Source organism: Salvelinus fontinalis, chromosome 18 (assembly GCF_029448725.1).
Source record: "Salvelinus fontinalis isolate EN_2023a chromosome 18, ASM2944872v1, whole genome shotgun sequence".
Taxonomy (NCBI): Eukaryota; Metazoa; Chordata; class Actinopteri; order Salmoniformes; family Salmonidae; genus Salvelinus; species Salvelinus fontinalis.
Genome location: NC_074682.1, coordinates 35,594,146 through 35,615,483, shown reverse-complemented (window position 1 = coordinate 35,615,483; position 21,338 = coordinate 35,594,146). Strand labels below are relative to the sequence as shown.

Here is a 21,338-nt window from a genome sequence, read left to right as displayed (position 1 = left end):
CAAAGTACTGAGTAAAGGGTCTGAATACTTATGTAAATGTGATATTTCAGTTTTGTATTCTTTATAAATTTGCTAAATTTTCTTTGTCATTATTGTCACGTCCTGACCATAGAGAGCCCTTATTCTCTATGGTAGAGTAGGTCAGGGCGTGACTGGGGGTTAGTCTAGTTTATTATTTCTATGTGGGGTTCTAGTTTTGTTTTTCTATGTTGGTGATTTTGTATGATTCCCAATTAGAGGCAGCTGGTAATCGTTGTCTCTAATTGGGGATCATATTTAGGTAACTTTTTGCCACCTGTGTTTTGTGGGATATTGTTTATGTGTAGTTGTATGTCAGCACTCCATTGTCGTTTTGTTATTCTGTATTGTTTTGTTATGTGGTTCACTTACTTTAAATAAAGATGTGGAACCCAGATCACGCTGCACGTTGGTCCGAGTATGCTTCCAACAATCGTGACAATTATGGGGTATTGAGTGTAGATTGACGAGGAAAAAATAACATTTAATACATTTTAGAATAAGGCTGTAATGTAACAAAATGTGGGAAAAGTCAAGGGGTCTGAATACTTTCCGAAGGTGCCCAGGTTTGGTCTTTGGTGGAAGAGCCTCAGTCTTCTTTCATTGATTTTTATTTGAATATTTATAAATGATGAGGCTATAGAATGGTTATACAGACTTAAGAGTCTACATTGGAGAGTTGAAATCCCCTGCATGTTAGCTGGTGGGGAAATCCCACTTTTGGAACTTTACATATTTATTTTTCAGGTGTATTATACTTAGGGTTCAGGGTTCATATAGTTTGTTTAGGCTCGCTGAGAATTTGTATTTATTATGGATCCCCATTAGCTGCTGGGGTCTGGCAAAATTAAGGCAGTTATATCATTTTTAAAACATTCATAACAGATTTCACAACACACTAAGTGTGTGACCTCAGGACCCTACTCCACTACCACATATCTACAACACAATTTGTGTACATGTTATCATCTGTGTGTATGCATGTGTCTGTTCCTATGTTTGTGTTGCTTCACAGTCCCAGCTGTTCCATAAAGTGTATTTGTATCTGTTTTTAAAATCCGATTCTACTGCTTGCTTCAGTTACCTGATGTGGAATAGAGTTCAATGTAGTCATGGGTCTATGTAGTACTGTGCTCCTCCCATAGTCTGTTCTGGACTTGGGGACTGTGAAGAGACCTCTGATGGCATGTCTTGTGGGGTATGCATGGGTGTCTGAGCTGTGTGCTAGTCATTTAAACAGACAGCTCGGTGCTTTCAACATGTCAATACCTCTCACAAATACAAGTAGAGATGAAGTCAAACTCTCATCCACTTTGAGCCAGGAGAGATTGCATATTGACATGCATATTATCTCTGCGTACGTCCAAAGGTCAGCCGTGCTGCCCTGTTCCACATTATTTATTACAATATGTCACGCCCTGACCATAGATTGCTTTGTATGTTTCTATGTTTTGTTTGGTCAGGGTGTGATGTGGGTGGGCATTCTATGTTTGTATGTCTATGTTGTCTATTTCTTTGTGTTTGGTTGTGTGTGGTTCTCAATCAGAGGCAGCTGTCTATCGTTGTCTCTGATTGAGAACCATATTTAGGTAGCCTGTTTTCCCACTGAGTTGTGGGTGATTATTTTCTGTTTAGTGTTTTTCGTCACCTTACAGGACTGTTCGTTTGTTGTTTTTGTTGTATTGTTCCGTGTTCAGTTGTTTATTAAAATAATGAACACTTACCACGCTGCACCTTGGTCCTCCTCTCCTTCTCCCGACGACAAACGTTACACAATATTTAGTTGAGGTTTAGGGATTAGTGAATGATTTGTCCCAAATACAATGCTTTTCATTTTTGAAACATTTAGGACTAACTTATTCCTTGCCACCCATTCTGAAACTGACTGCAGCTCTTTGTTTGTTAAGTGTTGCAGTCATATCAGTCGCTGTAGTAGCTGACGTGTATAGTGTTGAGTCATGACTTAGTGTCTTTGACTTCATTTTAAAACCTCTACAGGATCGGTGTCCCCCGCGGGACGGTTGAGCTAACGCCGGCTAATGTGATTAGCATGAGGTTGTAAGTAACATGAACATTTCCCAGGACATAGACATATTGGATATGGACAGAAAGCTTAAATTATTGTTATAACTGCACTGTCCAATTTACAGTAGCTATTACAGTAAAATAATACCATGCTATTGTTTGAGGAGAGTGCACAGTTATGAACTTGAAAATGTATTAATAAACCAATTAGGCACATTTGGGCAGTTGTGATAGAACGTTTTGAACAGAAATACAATGGTTCATTGAATCAGTCTAAAACTTTGCACATACACTGCTGCCATCTAGTGGCCAAAATCTAAATTGTGGCTGAGCTGGAATAATACATTATGGCCTTTTTCTTGCATTTCAAATATGATGGAACAAAAAAAAAGAGACAAAAACACATGTTTTTTTCTTTGTATTATCTTTTGCCAGATCTAATGTGTTATATTCTTCTACATTCATTTCACATTTCCACAAACTTCAAAGTGTTTCCTATTTTAAGGAAACACTTTGAAGTTTGTGGAAATGTGAAATGAATGTAGAAGAATATAACACATTAGATCAATCAATTGTAATGGTATCAATAATATGCATATCCTTGCTTAAGGTCCTGAGCTACAGGCAGTTAGATTTGGGTATGTCATTTTAGGTGAAAATTGAAGAAAAGGGTCAGATCCTTAAGTTAAGAAATTATTTTTTGAAACATGAGTTTGGCAAGTCTGTAGCCCCAGACTCATGGCGATGGTGCCTGGAGAGCAGGCCAGCAGCGGAGAATACCCTCTCCACACTTGCAGAGCCACTGGTGATGCTTATCACCCTTTTGGTCACTCTTGCTAGGCTGGGCAGAGATGCATAGTTGTTTTTTACATTTTTCTATAGGTAGGCCTAAATGTTTTTAGGCAAAATAACCCATTTAAAATGGAAAGCTCCTTAAACGTGGGAATATGTCTGGCCTACTGGGCTAAAATCAATTAGGGCCTATTGAGCAGCGCTCAACGTTGGACTCTCTCCTACCACAGGATGCTGAAAAGAAAATTAGATTTGTCAGGCAAAAGCTTTATGAACATGGCGATAAACCAGGAAAATATTTGGCATGCCTAGCTAAAAAGAAAGTAGACTGGTGTTCAATTGTTACTATTACTGATTCTGATGGCAACCATTTATATTCAAATAAATGGATAAATTAATCATTTAAGAAATGTTTTGCAAATCTTTATGCCTCAGAACTGACAAATGATGCACCCAAACTAATGGAGGACTTATTTTCTAAGATTGAGCTCTTTACTATTTCCGAAGAACAGAGCTCTCTCCTTAATGCCCTTATTTCCAAGGTAGAATTCATGTTTGCAATTGAGAATCTGCAAAAAATATATATTTTTACATTTATTTCATCCGTCTTTAACTAGGCAAGTCAGTTAAGAACAAATTCTTATTTTCAATGACAACCTAGGAACAGTGGTTTAACTGCTTCGTTCAAGGGCAGAACGACAGATTTTTACCTTGGGGATTTGATCATACAACCTTTCAGTTACTAGTCCAATGCTCTAACCACTAGGCTAAGTGCCACCCCAAATGGCAGGGCCCCAGGACCAGACAGGTTTTGTAGTGAGTTCTATAAGGAGTTCCATGGCCTGATCCTTGAGCCAACTCTGAGGGAAACTAACATATCACTTATTCTCAAAAAGGGGAAATGCCCAGAGTCTTGTTCCTCATACAGACCTATTGCCCTTCTGAATGTGGATAGAAAATTGCTATCTAAAATCCTTGCCGCACGACGAGAGGACTTATTGCCACTAATTGTGAAAGGGGACCAAAGTGGCTTCGTTAAGGGAAACAACTCATGTAATAATGTCAGGCGGCTTCTTAATGTTATTCAAGTTCATAATGTTATTCAAACCTATCAACGAAGTGCTGTGGATGGTCTTGTGCTCTCCCTAGATGCTGAAAAAGCATTTGACCGTGTGGAGTGGTCTTACCTATTCTTTGCACTGACTAAATTTAGTCTAGGTGACAACTTTATAGAATGTGTTAAGGTATTATATGATGACCCTCAGGCTGATGTCCTTACTAATGGACTAAGGTCAAATAGCTTCTCCACACACAGAGGTACCAGACAGGGCTGTCTTTTGTCCCCTCTCCTATTTTCACTCACTGGCCGAGGCCATGAGAGTAACGCCTGCTATATAGGGTCTGCTCATTGGTGACAATCATCATAACATAAGCTTGTATGCTGATGATGTTTTGATATTCATCTCTAGCCCTGAGACTTCAATTACATCTCTTGTTAATATTATTGAATTATTCAGTGTATTCCCAGGCTACAAGATTAACTAAATCAGAGGCTATGCCACTTGGTAGTTTTAGCTTTGTACCTACTACCTCTCCCCCCTTTCCTTTTAAATGGTCTCCCTCGGGTTTAATGTATCTGGGTATTTTTGTAACTCCCAAATTCTAGCAAATGTACAAAGGCAATTTTGTTCCATTATTTGACACAATAAGACTGGATCTGGAGTGCTGGAACTCTCTCCCAATTTCATTATTGGATAGAATACCCCTCTTGAAAATGAATATTTTACCTAGACTACTTTACCCAATCCAAATGATCCCAGTCTTACTTTCCAATAAGGCAATGAAATATTTAAAAGGCTGGTTAAGTTCTAGGGGGGCTTGGATTTGCCCAATATGAGGTTTTATCAATGGTGTGCCCACTTAAGTTATATTTCTGACTGGATTACAAGTGATGACTCTTCTATTTGGTTAGATATTGTCACGATTTCCACCGAAGGTGGTTCCTCTCCTTGTTCGGGCGGTGCTCGGCGGTCGGCATTGCCGGCCTACTAGCCATCACCGATCCATTTTTCTTTCTCCTTTTGTTTTGTCTTTAGTTCATTCACACCTGGTTTTCATTTGCTTTAATTTCTGTGTGTATATTTACCCCTGTTTCCCGCTTAGGTTTGTGCGGGATTATTTTCATGTTGCTCGTTGAGGTTTTCCTCAGTTTATTCACGTGTGTACAGTGTTGTAGGAAAAGTAAGGAGCGTTGTTTTTTCTCCTTCCGTGAGTGACTGTGTGTTCCTATGTCTTTGGCGTTCTAGGAGTCGAGACGACAGGCAAGGCACTGTTCGGTCACCCCAGGTGAGTCGGCACCAGGCTCTCCCAGAGTCCCCTGTTGCTCACATGTATGTGTTGATTTCTTTTCCTGAGTTTGCCCCACATTCCCAGCATCAGGCGCTAGTAGATTCATGCGCAGCGGGGAATTTTATTGACCGTGGTTTTGCGTATAGTTCAGATTGATAAGCCCTTCCCAGTGCACGCTTTAGATAGTCAACCATTAGGGTCAGGGCTAATCAGGGAAGCCACGGCTCCATTGGGCATGGTTACGCAGGAGGTTCATGCGGAGAGAATTAGTCTCTTCCTTATTGATTCTCCTGCGTTTCCCGTGGTGCTTGGGATACCCTGGTTGGCCTGTCACAACCCCAAGATTTCGTGGCAGCAGAGGGCTCTAAAGGGGTGGTTAGAGGAGTGCTCAGGCAGGTGTGTAGGAGTTTCCATCGGTGCAACGAGGGTGGAGAGTCCAGACCAAGTCTCCACCGTGCGCATTCCCTCAGAATATGCCGATTTGGCTATCGCCTTCTGTAAAAAGAAGGCGACTCAATTACCACCTCATCAACGAGGGGATTGTGCGATAAATCTCCTGGTAGACGCCGCACTTCCCAGGAGTCACGTGTATCCGCTGTCATAGGAGGAGACGGTGGCTATGGAGACATATGTCTCTGAATCTCTGGGGCAGGGGTACATTCGGCCCTCCACGTCACCTGCCTCCTCGAGTTTCTTTTTTGTGAAGAAGAAGGAGGGAGGTCTGCGTACGTGCTTTGACTATAGAGGTCTAAATTCCATTACGGTGGGGTACAGTTACCCGCTACCTCTCATCACCACGGCGATTGAGTAATTTCACAGGGCACGCAGCTTCACAAAACTGGATCTCAGGAGCGCGTATAACTTGGTGCGTATCTGGGAGGGAGATGAGTGGAAGACAGCGTTTAGTACCACATCCGGCCATTATGAGTACCTCGTCATGCCGTACGGGTTCAAGAATGCTCTTCCTGACCAATCTTCCTCCGTCACAGGGCAACACCACGATCCTGGTCATTGTGGATCGGTTTTCTAAGTCCTGTCGTCTCCTCCCTTTGCCCGGTCTCCCTACGGCCGTACAGACTGCAGAAGCCTTGATTACACACGTCTTCCGGCACTACGAGGTACCTGGGGACATAGTTTCTGACCAGGGTCCCCAGTTCATGTCCAGGGTTTGGAAGGCGTTCATGGAGCGTCCGGGGGTCTCCATCAGCCTTACCTCAGGTTTTCACCCCGAGAGTAATGGGCAGGTGGAGAGAGTAAACCAGGATGTGGGGAGGTTTCTGCGGTCGTATTGCCAAGATCGGCCAGGGGATTGGGCAACGTTCGGCCCATGGGCAAAGATGGCCCAGAACTCACTCCGCCACTCCTCTACTAACCTATCGCCCTTTCAGTGTGTGTTGGGGTATCAGCCGGTTCTGGTACCGTGGCATCAGAGCCAGACCAAGGCTCCTGTGGTGAACGAATGGGTGAGGCGCTCGAAGGAGACCTGGGAGGCTGCCCACGGGTACCTTAAACGGGCCGAAGGGCGGCAGAAGGTGAGCGCTGACCGTCACCGCAGTGAGGCGAACACCGGGGGACCGGGTCTGGCTCTCGACCCGAAACCTGCCCCTCCGCCTGCCCTGCCGGAAGCTGGGTGCGCGGTTTGTGGGGCCATTTAAATTCCTGAGGAGAATAAACGAGGTGTGTTACAGGTTACAGCTTCCCCCTGATTACCGTATTAACCCCTCGTTTCATGTGTCTCTCCTCAGGCCGGTGGTGGCTGGTCCGCTTCAAGAAGCTGAGGTGCGGGAGGTTCCTCCGCCCCCTCTGGACATCGAGGGGGCCCCGGCATATTCAGTTCGGTCCGTACTGGACTCAACGCGTCGGGTGAGGGGCCTTCAGTACCTCGTGGATTGGGAGGGGTACGGCCCGGAGGAGAGATGCTGGGTGCCGGTGGAGGACGTATTAGACCCATCGATGCTGAGGGAGTTTCACCGCCTCCATCCGGATCGCCCTGCACCTCGTCCTCCGGGTCGTCCTCGAGGTCAGTGTCGGCGCGCTGTGGGAGCCGCGCGTCAAGGGGGGGGTACTCTCACGACTTCCACCGAAGGGCGTCGCCGGCCTACTAGCCATCACCGATCCATTTTTCTTTTTCCGTTTGTTTTGTCTTTAGTTCATTCACACCTGGTTTTCATTTGCTTTCATTTGTGTGTATATTTACCCCTGTTTCCCGCTTAGGTTTGTGCGGGATTATTTTCATGTTGCTCGTTGAGGTTTTCCTCAGTTTATTCACGTGTGTACAGTGTTGTAGGAAAAGTAAGGAGCGTTGTTTTTTCTCCTTCTGTGAGTGACTGTGTGTTCCTATGTCTTGGGCGTTTATTGGTATTGTACCTGACCCATTTTGGACTTGCCTATTGAAGACGCTACTTTGACATCTCTGCTATCCTGCGCTTGACTACCTTAGCTACCTCAGTACAAAGTTGCAACAGATATTGAGACTTCTTTTTCAAAAAGAATAATCTTGCATAATCTTTTATTTTTCAGAAGCTTCAAATCTGTAAAAGATTTCTGCAATAATCCCATTACACTTAATACACTCAAAGCATGGAGGTCAGTTCAACGTTTTTTGGGAAGGTTCCAAACTGACCTCTGCTCTTACCCCGATTCTTAACAACCCAGATGTTGGACCAGGATTGCTGGATGCTGGCTTTGCCTAAACCCTTATTAAACCAAATGTTAGACTAAATAATTTATTCACTGATAAGATGTTATTGTAATTTGAGCAGATGAGAAATATTGACTCCCAAAGCAGGACTTTTTCTGCTTTCTACAAGTTGGACATTATATTTTGAAGAGCACCATCTTGATTGGCAACCCTGATGTGTCTGTCATTGAAATAATGTTTTTTTTCTTACAAAGGAAAATGTCTGTAAGTATATTTTATGATGCTTTAAGGTCCTTTTCTACTGTTGACACACAGGGGGTCAAGCGAGTGCGGGAGAAAGAATTGTCTGCTACTATTGACAAGGTGACGTGGGAGGACATTTGGCGATATGCAAAAACATTATCTGTAATCGTACTAGAGCAATCCAATTAAGAATAGTACAAAGACTGCATAGATCCCAGAATCACAGACATGCTTTAAGCCCCTCTTCCTCTTCTCATCAGTGTCTTAAATGCAAAACTGATACAGGCACCCTAACACATTGTTTTTTGGTCATGTTCCAAATTACAAAGGTACTGGTCTAATGTTCTTCAAGAAATCCTAGGGCCGACCTAGAATTGGACCCAGTTTCTTTGCTGTTAGGTCTCCCTACTAGTCATGTTACTTCTGTGGGTAAGAGGAGGCTTTACAACATCCTTACCTTCGCAGCGAGGAAAAACATCCTCTTACAGTTGATTAGTGACAAGGTCTCTTCTATTAAAGATTAGCGTAAGATAATATTTGAATGGGCTCCATTTGAATATTTGACTTGTACATTACATTCTAAAATAGACAAGTTCTACAAAGTTTGGGGACATTATTTTATTTACCTAGAACCTGATTTATCAGCTATTAAGCTGCAAGGATTTTCTTAGAATGGTGGTTGTTTACATGTCTCAGGATTACACTGTACGTTCCATGTATTTCACATAATTCCTTTATTTAAAAATGTGTGTTTAATTTCTGTCTGTCTGTTAATTTAATTTTTGTTCTTTGTTATTTTAATTGTATCTTTGTTACTGTATCTCTTAATGTGGGAGAAAATTGCGAAATTCCAATAAAAATACTATTCCAACTATTACTGTAAAATATGTACATGCACAATGTATTAATGTATGTCAAAATGTGTCAAGTATGTAAGTTGAAAACACTGTATGTTAAAAACACTGTGTGTGTGTGTGTGTGTGTGTGTGTGTGTGTGTGTGTGTGTGTGTGTGTGTGTGTGTGTGTGTGTGTGTGTGTGTGTGTGTGTGTGTGTGTGTGTGTGTGTGAGTATCCCCAGTGCTTAATTTGTAAAACGGGAGGTGCCGGAACAAAAAGTGAACGTGAGAGGGCGGTGACCTCGGGAGTGCTGAGGTACCGGAACGCATGAGAAAACAAAATCACCTTTATAATAAAGCATTGCATGCATATCATCACATTTGCGTAGTGACATAGAGCAGTAGAGTAGAGGCACTTACAGAAGTTGCAAGCATGGGGAACATTTTTATTAGCCTACGTTCTGGGAAAATGTTGGCCTTTTCTAAACGCATTTCATGCAATTCTACGTCATTTTACATGACTGGAGACAATGGCAGAATATTTTTTAATACCGCAAAAATGATCCAAATGGCAGGCTACATTGACTGACAAATTGAGAATTTGAGATCAATAAAAACAACCTTGTCTTGAATCCATCAATAGCCTAGGCCTAGCTGTGTGGAGACACATAGCATAGACTCTTCTCTTTTCAGCAGTAGCCATTTGCTTTCTAACCTGTGTTATCCCTCGATTGGATTCAATGGTGATTTTAGCATGTACAGCGTATTCGGAAAGTATTCAGACCCCATGACTTTTTCCACATTTTGTTACAGCCTTATTCTAAAATTGATTAAATAAAACATTTGACTCATCAATCTACACACAATAACCCATAATGACAAAACAAAAACTGTTTTTTTTCTGCAAATGTATTAAAAATAAAAAATATGTCATCAGAACCTTTGCTATGAAACTCTAAATTGAGCTCAGGTGCATCCTGGTTACATTGATCATCCTTGAGATGTTTCTACAAATTGATTGGAGTTCACCTGTGGTAAATTCAATTGATTGGACTTGATTTAGAAGGGACACACCTGTCTATATAAGGTCCCACAGTTGACAGTGCATGTCAGAGCGAATACCAAGCCATGAGGTCGAAGGAATTGTCCGTAGAGCTCCGAGACAGGATTGTGTCGAGGCACAGATCTGGGGAAGGGTACCAAAAAATGTCTGCAGCATTGAAGGTCTCCAAGAACACAGTGGCCTCCATCATTCTTAAATGGAAGAAGTTTGGAACCACTAAGACTCTTCCTAGAGCTGGCCACTCGGCCAAACTGAGCAATTTTGGCCGGGTCAGGGAGGTGACCAAGAACCCGATGGTCACTCTGACAGAGCTCCAGAGTTCCTCTGTGGAGATGGGAGAATCTTCGAGATGGACAACCAACTCTGCAGTGCTCCACCAAACAGGTCGTTATGGTAGAGTGGCCAGATGGAAGCCACTTCTCAGTAAAAAGCACATGACAGCCCGCTTGGAGTTTGCCAAAAGCCACCTAAAGAAACAAGATTCTCTGGTCTGATGAATCCAAGATTGAACTCTTTGGCCTGAATGTCAAGCGTCACGTCTGGAAGAAACCTGTCACCATCCCTATGGTGAAGCATGGGGGTGGCAGCATCATACTGTGGGGATGTTTTTCAGTGGCAGGGACTAGGAGACTAGTCAGGATCGAGGGAAAGATGAATGGAGCAAAGTACAGAGAGACCCTTGATGAAAACCTGTTCCAGAGAGCTCAGGACCTCAAACTGTGTAAATGGAATATTTCAGTTTTGTGTTTTTTATTAGTCATTAAGGGGTATTCTGTGTAGATAGATTAGAGAAGGAAAATAACAATTGAATACATTTTAGAATACGGCTGTAATATAACAAAATGTGGAAAAATATTGGTGGGGCAAACTTCCATTCAATTTCTTTTTATACATGCCAGCAATGTCCCTGCACAACACTAAACAATACATTAATTGCACTATAACAGTGAAAAACTGTGCCCACAAGCTGTTAGGGTCTACATAAAGCTATCCCAACAGCAGAGTCACATCAGCAGTCCCAACACCTTACCACTGTTTTAGCTGCCTTGTCTGGCAGCGAAACATTTAATTCAGCCTTATTTACTGCCTTTTAAAAAAATGGCTGACTTGCTGAAACAAATGTGGATTCTACTGAGAATTGAGATGTACAAACTATGGCATAAGGGGACGACGAGCGGATAAAAGGCAATCTGTAATTTCGATTAAGACATTAATGAGTGAGCTAGGACGGACGTAGTCAATATAACTATTTGTTCAGCACTTTTGAAATGTACAGCGACAGACTTCAGAGCATGGGCGGTTCTTACAGTGTTCTCTGTACGCTAAGTCAGAACCGTAGGATAAATAAAGGGGGTGTAACGGATGTCTAGATCTTCCTCCTCCTCGGACGAGGAGAGGAGAGAAGGATCGGAGGACCAAAATGCAGCGGGTTGTGAATACATAATGAATTTATTGAAAGACAACGACGAACACGAAAAACACTTGGAAAATTACAAAACAACAAAACGACGTAGACAGATCTGAACATGGAACTTACATAACTACACGAAGAACTCACGAACAGGAACAGACTACATCAAAACGAACGAACAAACGAAACAGTCCCGTGTGGTGCGCAGACACAGACACGGAAGACAATCACCCACAAACAAACAGTGTGAACAGCCAACCTATATATGGTTCTCAATCAGAGGAAAACGTCAAACACCTGTCCCTGATTGAGAACCATATAAGGCTAATTACGAGTGACCTAAACATAGAAACACAAAACATAGAATGCCCACCCCAACTCACGCCCAGACCAACTAAACACATACAAAAATAACATAAAACAGGTCAGGAACGTGACAGAACCCCCCCCTCAAGGTGCGAACTCCGGACGCACCACCAAAAGTCTAGGGGAGGGTCTGGGTGGGCATCTGTCCACGGTGGTGGCTCAGGCTCTGGGCGTGGTTCCCATCCCACCATAATAAATCCCCGCTTCTTTATCCACCTCACAATGACCACCCTCCAAACAACCCCACCTAAATTAAGGGGCATCACCAGGATAAGGAGCAGCACCGGAATGAGGGGCAACACCGGAATGAGGGACAACACCAGAATGAGGGGCAACACCAGAATGAGGGGCAGTGACTGGCGGATCCTGGCTGGCTGGCTCTGGTGGATCCTGGCTGGCTGGTTCTGGCGGATCCTGGCTGGCTGGCTCTGGCGGATCCTGGCTGGCTGGCTCTGGCGGATCCTGGCTGGCTGGCTCTGGCGGATCCTGGCTGGCTGGCTCTGGCGGATCCTGGCTGGCTGGCTCTGGCGGATCCTGGCAGGCTGGCTCTGGCGGATCCTGGCTGGAGGACGGCTCTGGCGGGTCATGGCTGGATGACGGCTCTGGCTGGTCATGGCTGGATGACGGCTCTGGCTGGTCATGGCTGGATGACGGCTCTGGCTGGTCATGGCTGGATGACGGCTCTGGCTGGTCATGGCTGGATGACGGCTCTGGCTGGTCATTGCTGGATGACGGCTCTGGCTGGTCATGGCTGGATGACGGCTCTGGCTGGTCATGGCTGGATGACGGCTCTGGCTGGTCATGGCTGGATGACGGCTCTGGCTGGTCATGGCTGGATGACGGCTCTGGCTGGTCATGGCTGGATGACGGCTCTGGCTGGTCATGGCTGGATGACGGCTCTGGCTGGTCATGGCTGGATGACGGCTCTGGCTGGTCATGGCTCGCTGACGGCTCTGGCTGGTCATGGCTCGCTGACGGCTCTGGCTGGTCATGGCTTGCTGACGGCTTTGGCTGGTCATGGCTCGCTGACGGCTTTGGCTGATCCTGTCTGGCGGAAGGCTCTGGCTGATCCTGTCTGGCGGAAGGCTCTGGCTGATCCTGTCTGGCGGAAGGCTCTAGCGGCTCCTGTCTGGCGGAAGGCTCTAGCGGCTCCTGTCTGGCGGACGGCTCTGAAGGCTCATGGCAGACGGGCGGCTTTGCAGGCTCAGTACAGACGGGCGGCTTTGACGGCTCAGTACAGACGGGCAGTTCATGCGGCGCTTGGCAGACGGACAGTTCAGACGGCGTTGGGCAGACGGACAGTTCAGACGGCGTTGGGCAGACGGGCAGTTCAGGCGCCGTTGGGCAGATGGCAGACTCTGGCCGGCTGAGACGCACTGTAGGCCTAGTGCGTGGTGCCGGAACTGGAGGTACCGGGCTAAAGACACGCACCTTCAGGCTAGTGCGGGGAACAACAACAGGGCACACTGGACTCTCAAGGCGTACTATAGGCCTGGTGCGTGGTACCGGCACTAGTGGCACCGGGCTGAGGGCACGCACATCAGGGCGAGTACGGGGAGAAGGAACAGTGCGTACAGGGCTCTGGAGACGCACAGGAGGCTTGATGCGTGGTGCCGGAACTGGAGGCACTGGGCTGGAGACACGCACCACAGGGAGAGTGCGTGGAGGAGGAACAGGGCTCTGGAGACGCACTGGAAACCTGGTGCGTGGTGTAGGCACTGGTGGTACTGGGTTGGGGAGGGGAGATGGCGCCGGAAATACCGGACCGTGCTGGCGTACTGGCTCCCTTGAGCACTGAACCTGCCCAACCTTACCTGGTTGTATGCTCCCAGTCGCCCGACCAGTGCGGGGAGGTGGAATAACCCGCACCGGGCTATGTAGGCGAACCGGGGACACCATGTGTAAGGCTGGTGCCATGTAAGCCGGCCCGAGGAGACGTACTGGTGGCCAGATATGTAGGGCCGGCTTCATGACCTCCGGCTCAATACTCAATCTAGCCCTGCCAGTGCGGGGAGGTGGAATAACCCGCACCGGGCTATGCACACGTACAGGAGACACCATGCGCTCTACTGCGTAACACGGTGTCTGCCCGTACTCTCGCTCTCCACGGTAAGTACAGGGAGTGGGCGCAGGTCTCCTACCTGACTTCGCCACTCTCCCTTCTAGCCCCCCCCCAAAAATTTTTTGGGGTTTACTCACAGGCTTCCAGCCACGTCTCCTTGCTGCCTCCTCATACCACCGCTCCTGGGCTTTAGCTGCCTCCCTCTCTTCCTGAGAGCGGCGATTCTCTCCTGCCTTAGCCCAGGGTCCTTCTCCATTCAATATCTGCTCCCATGTCCACGAGTCCTGGTTTCTTTGTTGCGCTCTCCCCCGTCGCTTGGTCCTAGGTTGGTGATACTGTAACGGATGTCGAGATCTTCCTTCTCCTCAGAGGAGGAGAGGAGAGAAGGATCGGAGGACCAAAATGCAGCGGGTTGTGAATACATAATGAATTTATTGAAAGACAACGACAAACACGAAAAACACTTGGAAAATTACAAAACAACAAAACGAAGTAGACAGACCTGAACATGGAACTTACATAACTACACGAAGAACTCACGAACAGGAACAGACTACATCAAAACGAACGAACAAACGAAACAGTCCCGTGTGGTGCGCAGACACAGACACGGAAGACAATCACCCACAAACAAACAGTGTGAACAGCCAACCTATATATGGTTCTCAATCAGAGGAAAACGTCAAACACCTGTCCCTGATTGAGAACCATATAAGACTAATTACGAGTGACCTAAACATAGAAACACAAAACATAGAATGCCCACCCCAACTAACGCCCAGACCAACTAAACACATACAAAAATAACATAAAACAGGTCAGGAACGTGACAGGGGGCATATAAGCAAACAATGAAAGCTCTTACAGAATCCGATGATGATATTTCTCTAAAACAGGCTATAGGCTACATGTGCTCCACCAAGTCAGAAGAACAGTAGGCTAAATTATGAGGGGTAGGCACATAGGCTACGAACAGCTTACTACACAACATACACTTAGTATTACTTTCTTTGCTACAGTATATAATTTACATCATTTATGCCGCATCATACAATACATTTTTGGACTCACCTTGTTGTGCTGTGCTCACTTGAACAGGAAGGTGGTGCGGCGGTCCTTCGGTCCAAACTTTGTCTTCACAGTCTGGCATTCTCTGAATTTTTTGGTGTTTTCAAGACAACTGGGAACTTGGAAAACAAGATTGAAACATGATGTTAGTGATCCTGTACACCCGCACATTGACTCGGTACCGGTACCTGTGTATAGCCTTGTAATTGTTAATTCATTGTTGCTCTTTTATTTTTTACTTTAGTTTATTTAGTAACAATTTTTTTCTTAACTCTTATTTTTCGAAAAAATGCATTGTTGGTTAAGGACTTGTAAGTAAGCATTTCACGGTAAGGTCTACACCTGTTGTATTTGATGCATGTGACAAATACAATTTGATTTGAGGTCGGAGCTCTAGAAAGAGGCCCAGATCCCGACTTGGAATTGCAAGTTGGATCACCGTTCAAAATGTATTTTCCCAGTCGGAGCTCGTTTTTTTTCCAATTTCATAGCTGTCATGAACTCAACTGAAGTCAGATTTCCCAGAGTTTCCAGTTGTTTTGAAAGCGGCAAAAGTCATGCTGGAATGACAGCACGGCCAACGTTGAATGTTTATCCTTTTAAGCTTGGAAAAGAGACCCTTGAGGGCTCCCGAGTGACGCAGTGGTCTAAGGCATCTCAGTGCAAGATGCGTCACTACAGTCCCTGGTTGAAATCCAGGCTGTATCACATCTGGCCGTGATTGGGAGTCCCATAGGGCAGCGCCCAATTGCCCCAGCATCGTCCGGGTTTGGCCTGGATAGGCCATCATTATAAATAATAATTTGTTCTTAATTGACTTGCCTAGTTAAATAAAGGTTCAATAAAAATAAAATAATAATAATAATTAAACCCGGACTTGGACCAAACATCCAATCCACTGAATAGCAGGCTAGTGATTGCTTTGCAATGCTTGCAGTTGGCCACAGATTCCTTCCAAACCACTCATTGTTAAATTTGCGATTTCTAACTTGTTGTGTAATGTTTATGTCCAATGGCCGATGAGCACCGATACGTTTTATCTATAATTTATCTTCATAATTTCTCGGGGTTGAAAAGGATTTGCCAGTAGATTGTCGACTTGATTCATGATGATGACTGCTAGCTAAGATTTTGAAAGTATGACATGACATGATCAGTCCAATCAAAGCTACTGTACATATTACGTTATTTGATATCATTTTATCTGTGGCCAATGACCTTGAGCCTTCTTGTATGGGCACTTCTAATGTAACTCTATGGCAGCACTCAAGGGGCTTAAATGTTCGAGCTCTCCATGTTGATTTTGTGGTGATATAGTGTCCCCATGAGTGACAGAACACTGAGCCAATCACGGTGCAACTAGAGAACATAGCCAACCCCTACGCTCCGTATTTCCCTTCCAACCCCACCATCACAGAAAGCACTGAGCTAGGCTGAAACGCCTGCATTTTTGAGCTGCCTTACTCAAGAAAGCAAACATTAGACCATGTTTGTATGTGGCTTTATTAACTAAATTATGTTTAGTTTTTTATTTATTTTTTACATTGTTTGCAAACTGGTATGTGACACGTATTAATGGAAAATGAATATGCTTTTTTAAATTTTTTTATGAATGATTGGTCGCCACTGATTGTATTAGAAATATTGCGAAAAACCTTTTTTGTTGTTGTTTTTCTACTGACAGATATGCAGCGCGTTCCCGACTGTAGGCTACAATCAACAGCTAGGCAATAAATAAAAAAAGCTATTGATCCTCTGTGGCTAAATTATAGGCCTTCTCATGGTGTAGTAGGCTATTTTGAATGTTTTCATTTATTTCTGAACAAAGCAGTACTTCTATCATTTTGGGAAATGTATATAAATTCATCAGGGGTGCTGCTGTTTAGGCCCTGGCTGAAAATCTACTTTATCACGTTACGTTTTTTTGTGGGGGCAGGAGAATTAACGAAGAGGCAACTCAAATTCACTTTGATCGCTTTTATTAGAATTTTTACATTGCAAAAAGTGAAAATAAATGTTCATGCCACGAGTGTTACGGGATATGGCCAAATACACTACAGGTCAACACCTACTCATTCAAGGGTTTATCTTTATTTTTTACTATTTTCTACATTGTATAATAATAGTGAAGACAATCAAAACTATGAAATAACACATCATGTAGTAACCAAAAAAGTGTTAAACAAATCAAAATATATTTTACCCACCCTTTGCCTTGATGGCAGCTTTGCACACGCTTGGCATTCTCTCAACCAGCTTCATGAGGTAGTCACCTGGAATGCATTTCAATTAACAGCTGTGCCTTGTTAAAAGTTAAATAGTGGAATTTCTTTCCATCGTAATGCATTTGAGCCAATCAGTTGTGTTGTGATAAGGTAGGAGGGTATACTGAAGATAGCACTATTTGGTAAAAGACCAAGTCCATATTATGGCAAAAACAGCTCAAATAAATAGAGAGAAGTGACAGTCCATCATTACTTTAAGACTTGAAGGTCAGTCAATCTGGAAAATTTCAAGAACTTTGAAAGTTTCTTCAAGTGCTGTCGCAAAAACCATCAAGCGCTATGATGAAACTGGCTCTCATGAGCACCGCCACAGGAAAGGAAGACCCAGAGTTACCTCTGCTGCAGAGGATAAGTTCAGTAGAGTTACCAGCCTCAGAAATTGCAGCCCAAATAAATGCTTCACAGAGTTCAAGTAACAGAAACATCTCAATATCAACTGTTCAGAGGAGACAATGTGAATCAGGCCTTCATGGTTGAATTGCTGCAAAGAAACCACTACTAAAGGACACCTATAATAAGAAGAGACTTGCTTGGGCAAAGAAACACGAGCAATGGACATTAGATTGGTGGAAATTTGTTCTTTGGTCTGGAGTCCAAATGGGAGATTTTTGGTTCCAACCGCTGTGTCTTTGTGAGATGCTGTGTGGGTCAACGGATGATCTCTGCATGAATGATTCCCACCGTGAAGCATGGAGGAGGGGGTGTGATGGTGAGGGGGTGCTTTGCTGCTGGAACTGTCTGATTTGTTTAGAATTCAAGGCACACTTAACCAGCATGGCTACCACAGCATTCTGCGGCGATATGACATCCCATCTGGTTTGGGCTTAGTGGGATTATCATTTGTTTTTTGACAGGACAATGACCCAACACACCTCCAGGCTGTGTAAGGGCTATTTGACCAAGAAGGAGAGTGATGGAGTGCTGCATCAGATGACCTGGCCTCCACAATTTCTGACCTCAACCAGATTGAGATGGTTTGGCATGAGTTGGGGTGCAGAGTGAAGGAAAAGCAGCCAACAAGTGCTCAGCATATGTGGGAACTCCTTCAAGACTGTTGGAAAAGCATTCTATGTGAATCTGGTTGAGAGAATGCAAAGAGTGTGCAAAGATGTCATCAAGCCAAAGGGTGGCTATTTGAAGAATCTCAAATATAACACTTTTTTGGTTACTACATGATTCCATATGTGTTATTTCATAGTTTTGATGTCTCCACTATTATTCTACAATGTAGAAAATCAGGGGACGTCCTGACAACTGACAACTGATGCACAAATGTTTTTGTGAAGTTCCCATGAAACGTGTCTAGAACTTTAATATTTTACATTCTGAGAACATGGCAACCATGTTCTATGTACACTATATATACAAAAGTATGTGGACATCCCTTCAAATTAGTGGACTCGGCTATTTCAGCCACACCCATTTCTGACAGATATATAAAATTGGGCACACTGCTATACAATCTCCAAGCTCCGTTACTTTCAAAGTGGCACCTTCATAGGATGCCACCTTTCCAACAAGTCCGTTCGTCCAATTGCTGCCCTGCTAAAGCTGCCCCCGGTCAACTGTAAGTGCTGTTATTGTGAAGTGGAAAAAACAAGGAGCAACAACGGCTCAGCAACAAAGTGATAGGCCACACAAGCGCACCGAACGGGACCGGCGAGTGCTGAAGTGCGTAGTGCGTCTCTCAGATTAAACACTCACTACCAAGTTCCAAACTGCCTCTGGAAGCAACGTCAGCACAAGAGCTGTTCGTTGAGAGCTTCATGAATTGGGTTTCCATGGCCACAAGTCTAAGATCCCCATGCGCAATGCCAAGTGTCGGCTGGAGTGGTGTAAAGCTCACCACCATTGGACTCTGGAGCAGTGGAAATGTGTTCTCTGGAGTGATGAATCACGCTTCACCAACTGGCAGTTGGGTGAATCTGGGTTTGGCGGAATCTGGGTTTGGCGGATGCCAGGAGAACACTGCCTGCCCCAATTTGCCACCTGTAAAGTTTGGTGGAGGAGGAATAATGGTTTGTGGCTGTTTTTCATGGTTCGGGCTTGGCCCCTTCGTCCCAGTGAAGGAAAATCTTAACGCTACAGCATACAATTACATTCTAGACGATTCTGTGCTTCCAACTTTGTGGCAACAGTTTGGGGAAGGCCCTTTCCTGTTCCAGGATTACAATGCCCCCGTGCACAAAGTGAGGTCCATATAGAAATGGTTTGTCGAGATCGGTGTGGAAGAACTTGACTGGCTTGCACAGAGCCCTGACTTCAACCCCATCAAACACCTTTGGGATGAATTGGAACGCTGACTGTGAGCCAGGCCTAATCGCCCAACATCAGTGTCCGACCTCACTAATGCTCTTTTGGCTGAATGGAAGCAAGTCCCCGCAGCAATGTTCCAACATCTAGTGGAAAGCCTTCCCAAAAGAGAGGAGGCTGTTTATAGCAGCAAAGGGGGGACCAACTCCATATTAATGCCCATGATTTTGGAATGAGATGTTCGACAAGCAGGTGTCCACATACTTTAGTAGTGTATGTTTGTGACGTTGATGGAATATTCTCCTAACACTTAGAAAACTGGACACAGGAGTGTTCTTGCAACATTCCATAAAATGTCTATGACATTAATGTTGTTTATTCTGAGAACATTGTAACCACATTCTAGATAAGTTATATAGAAAGGTTCTCAGAAGGTTTTTGCTAACATAGATAGAATGTTCCCTTAACAATTGCTAAACTGGACACTCAAACATTAGGGGAACGTTATGGGTAACATTACAAAAATGTTCTCTCTCCCTAGAATTCACAGGAAGTTGGTGGCACCTTGCGGAGGATGGGGTCACAGTAATGGCTGGAATGGAATTCATGGAATGGCATCGAGCTCATAAAACACATGGTTTCCATGTGTTTGATACCATTCCATTCACTCCATTCCAGCCATTATTATGAGGCGTCCTCCCTTCAGCAGCCTCCTGTGCTAGAATTGTTAGCTGGGTAGTGCCTGGTCCCAGGGTTTGCAGGCTTCTAGCAACCCTTTACTAACAGACTGGATTCAATAAATCTAGTAATCATCCACACCATGCTTAGCTGAATCAGGTATTCTAGTGCTGGTATGGATCAAAAGTTTAGGATCAAAATATTGGAGTTGTTGCCCATGCCTTCAGGAGATATATATAGAGATTTAACTGAAGACTCTCTGTTTCCTTCTCTGTCTCCTGCAGGGGGAGTTGTTGAGCCCGTGTCGTTGTGACGGATCTGTGCGCTGTACCCACCAGCCCTGCCTCATCCGCTGGATAAGCGAGAGAGGCTCCTGGAGCTGTGAGCTCTGCTACTTCAAGTACCAGGTCCTGGCCATCAGCACCAAGAACCCACTGCAGGTACAGTGTGTGTCTGTGTGTGTATGCGTGTGTGCTTGCGTGTTTTTGTGTGTCTACAAGTACTGCCCCGTACCTCAGGAGTTCCATATCAAATCTAATGTTTTGTGTGTCTACAAGTACTGCCCCGTACCTCAGGAGTTCCATATCAAATCTAATGTTTTGTGTGTCTACAAGTACTGCCCCGTACCTCAGGAGTTCCATATCAAATCTAATGTTTTGTGTGTCTACAAGTACTGCCCCGTACCTCAGGAGTTCCATATCAAATCTAATGTTTTGTGTGTCTACAAGTACTGCCCTGTACCTCTGGAGTTCCATATCAAATCTAATGTTTTGTGTGTCTACATGTACTGCCCCGTACCTCAGGAGTTCCATATCAAATCTAATGTTTTGTGTGTCTACAAGTACTGCCCCGTACCTCAGGAGTTCCATATCAAATCTAATGTTTTGTGTGTCTACAAGTACTGCCCCGTACCTCAGGAGTTCCATATCAAATCTAATGTTTTGTGTGTCTACATGTACTGCCCCGTACCTCAGGAGTTCCATATCAAATCTAATGTTTTGTGTGTCTACAAGTACTGCCCCGTACCTCAGGAGTTTCATATCAAATCTAATGTTTTGTGTGTCTACAAGTACTGCCCCGTACCTCAGGAGTTCCATATCAAATCTAATGTTTTGTGTGTCTACAAGTACTGCCCCGTACCTCAGGAGTTCCATATCAAATCTAATGTTTTGTGTGTCTACAAGTACTGCCCCGTACCTCAGGAGTTCCATATCAAATCTAATGTTTTGTGTGTCTACAAGTACTGCC

The 21,338-nt window shown here is 44.6% G+C and overlaps 1 protein-coding gene across 1 annotated transcript in view; it reads left to right on the top strand.

Annotated features, from left to right (window-relative positions):
* LOC129815415 (E3 ubiquitin-protein ligase MARCHF9-like) overlaps positions 1-21,338 on the top strand; it is a 45,960-nt gene that overhangs the window by 20,818 nt on the left and 3,804 nt on the right. Inside the window, exon 2 of the mRNA XM_055869214.1 lies at positions 20,375-20,530. Within this exon, the coding sequence (XP_055725189.1) occupies positions 20,375-20,530 (156 nt within the window). The remainder of the gene's footprint in view (positions 1-20,374; positions 20,531-21,338) is intronic.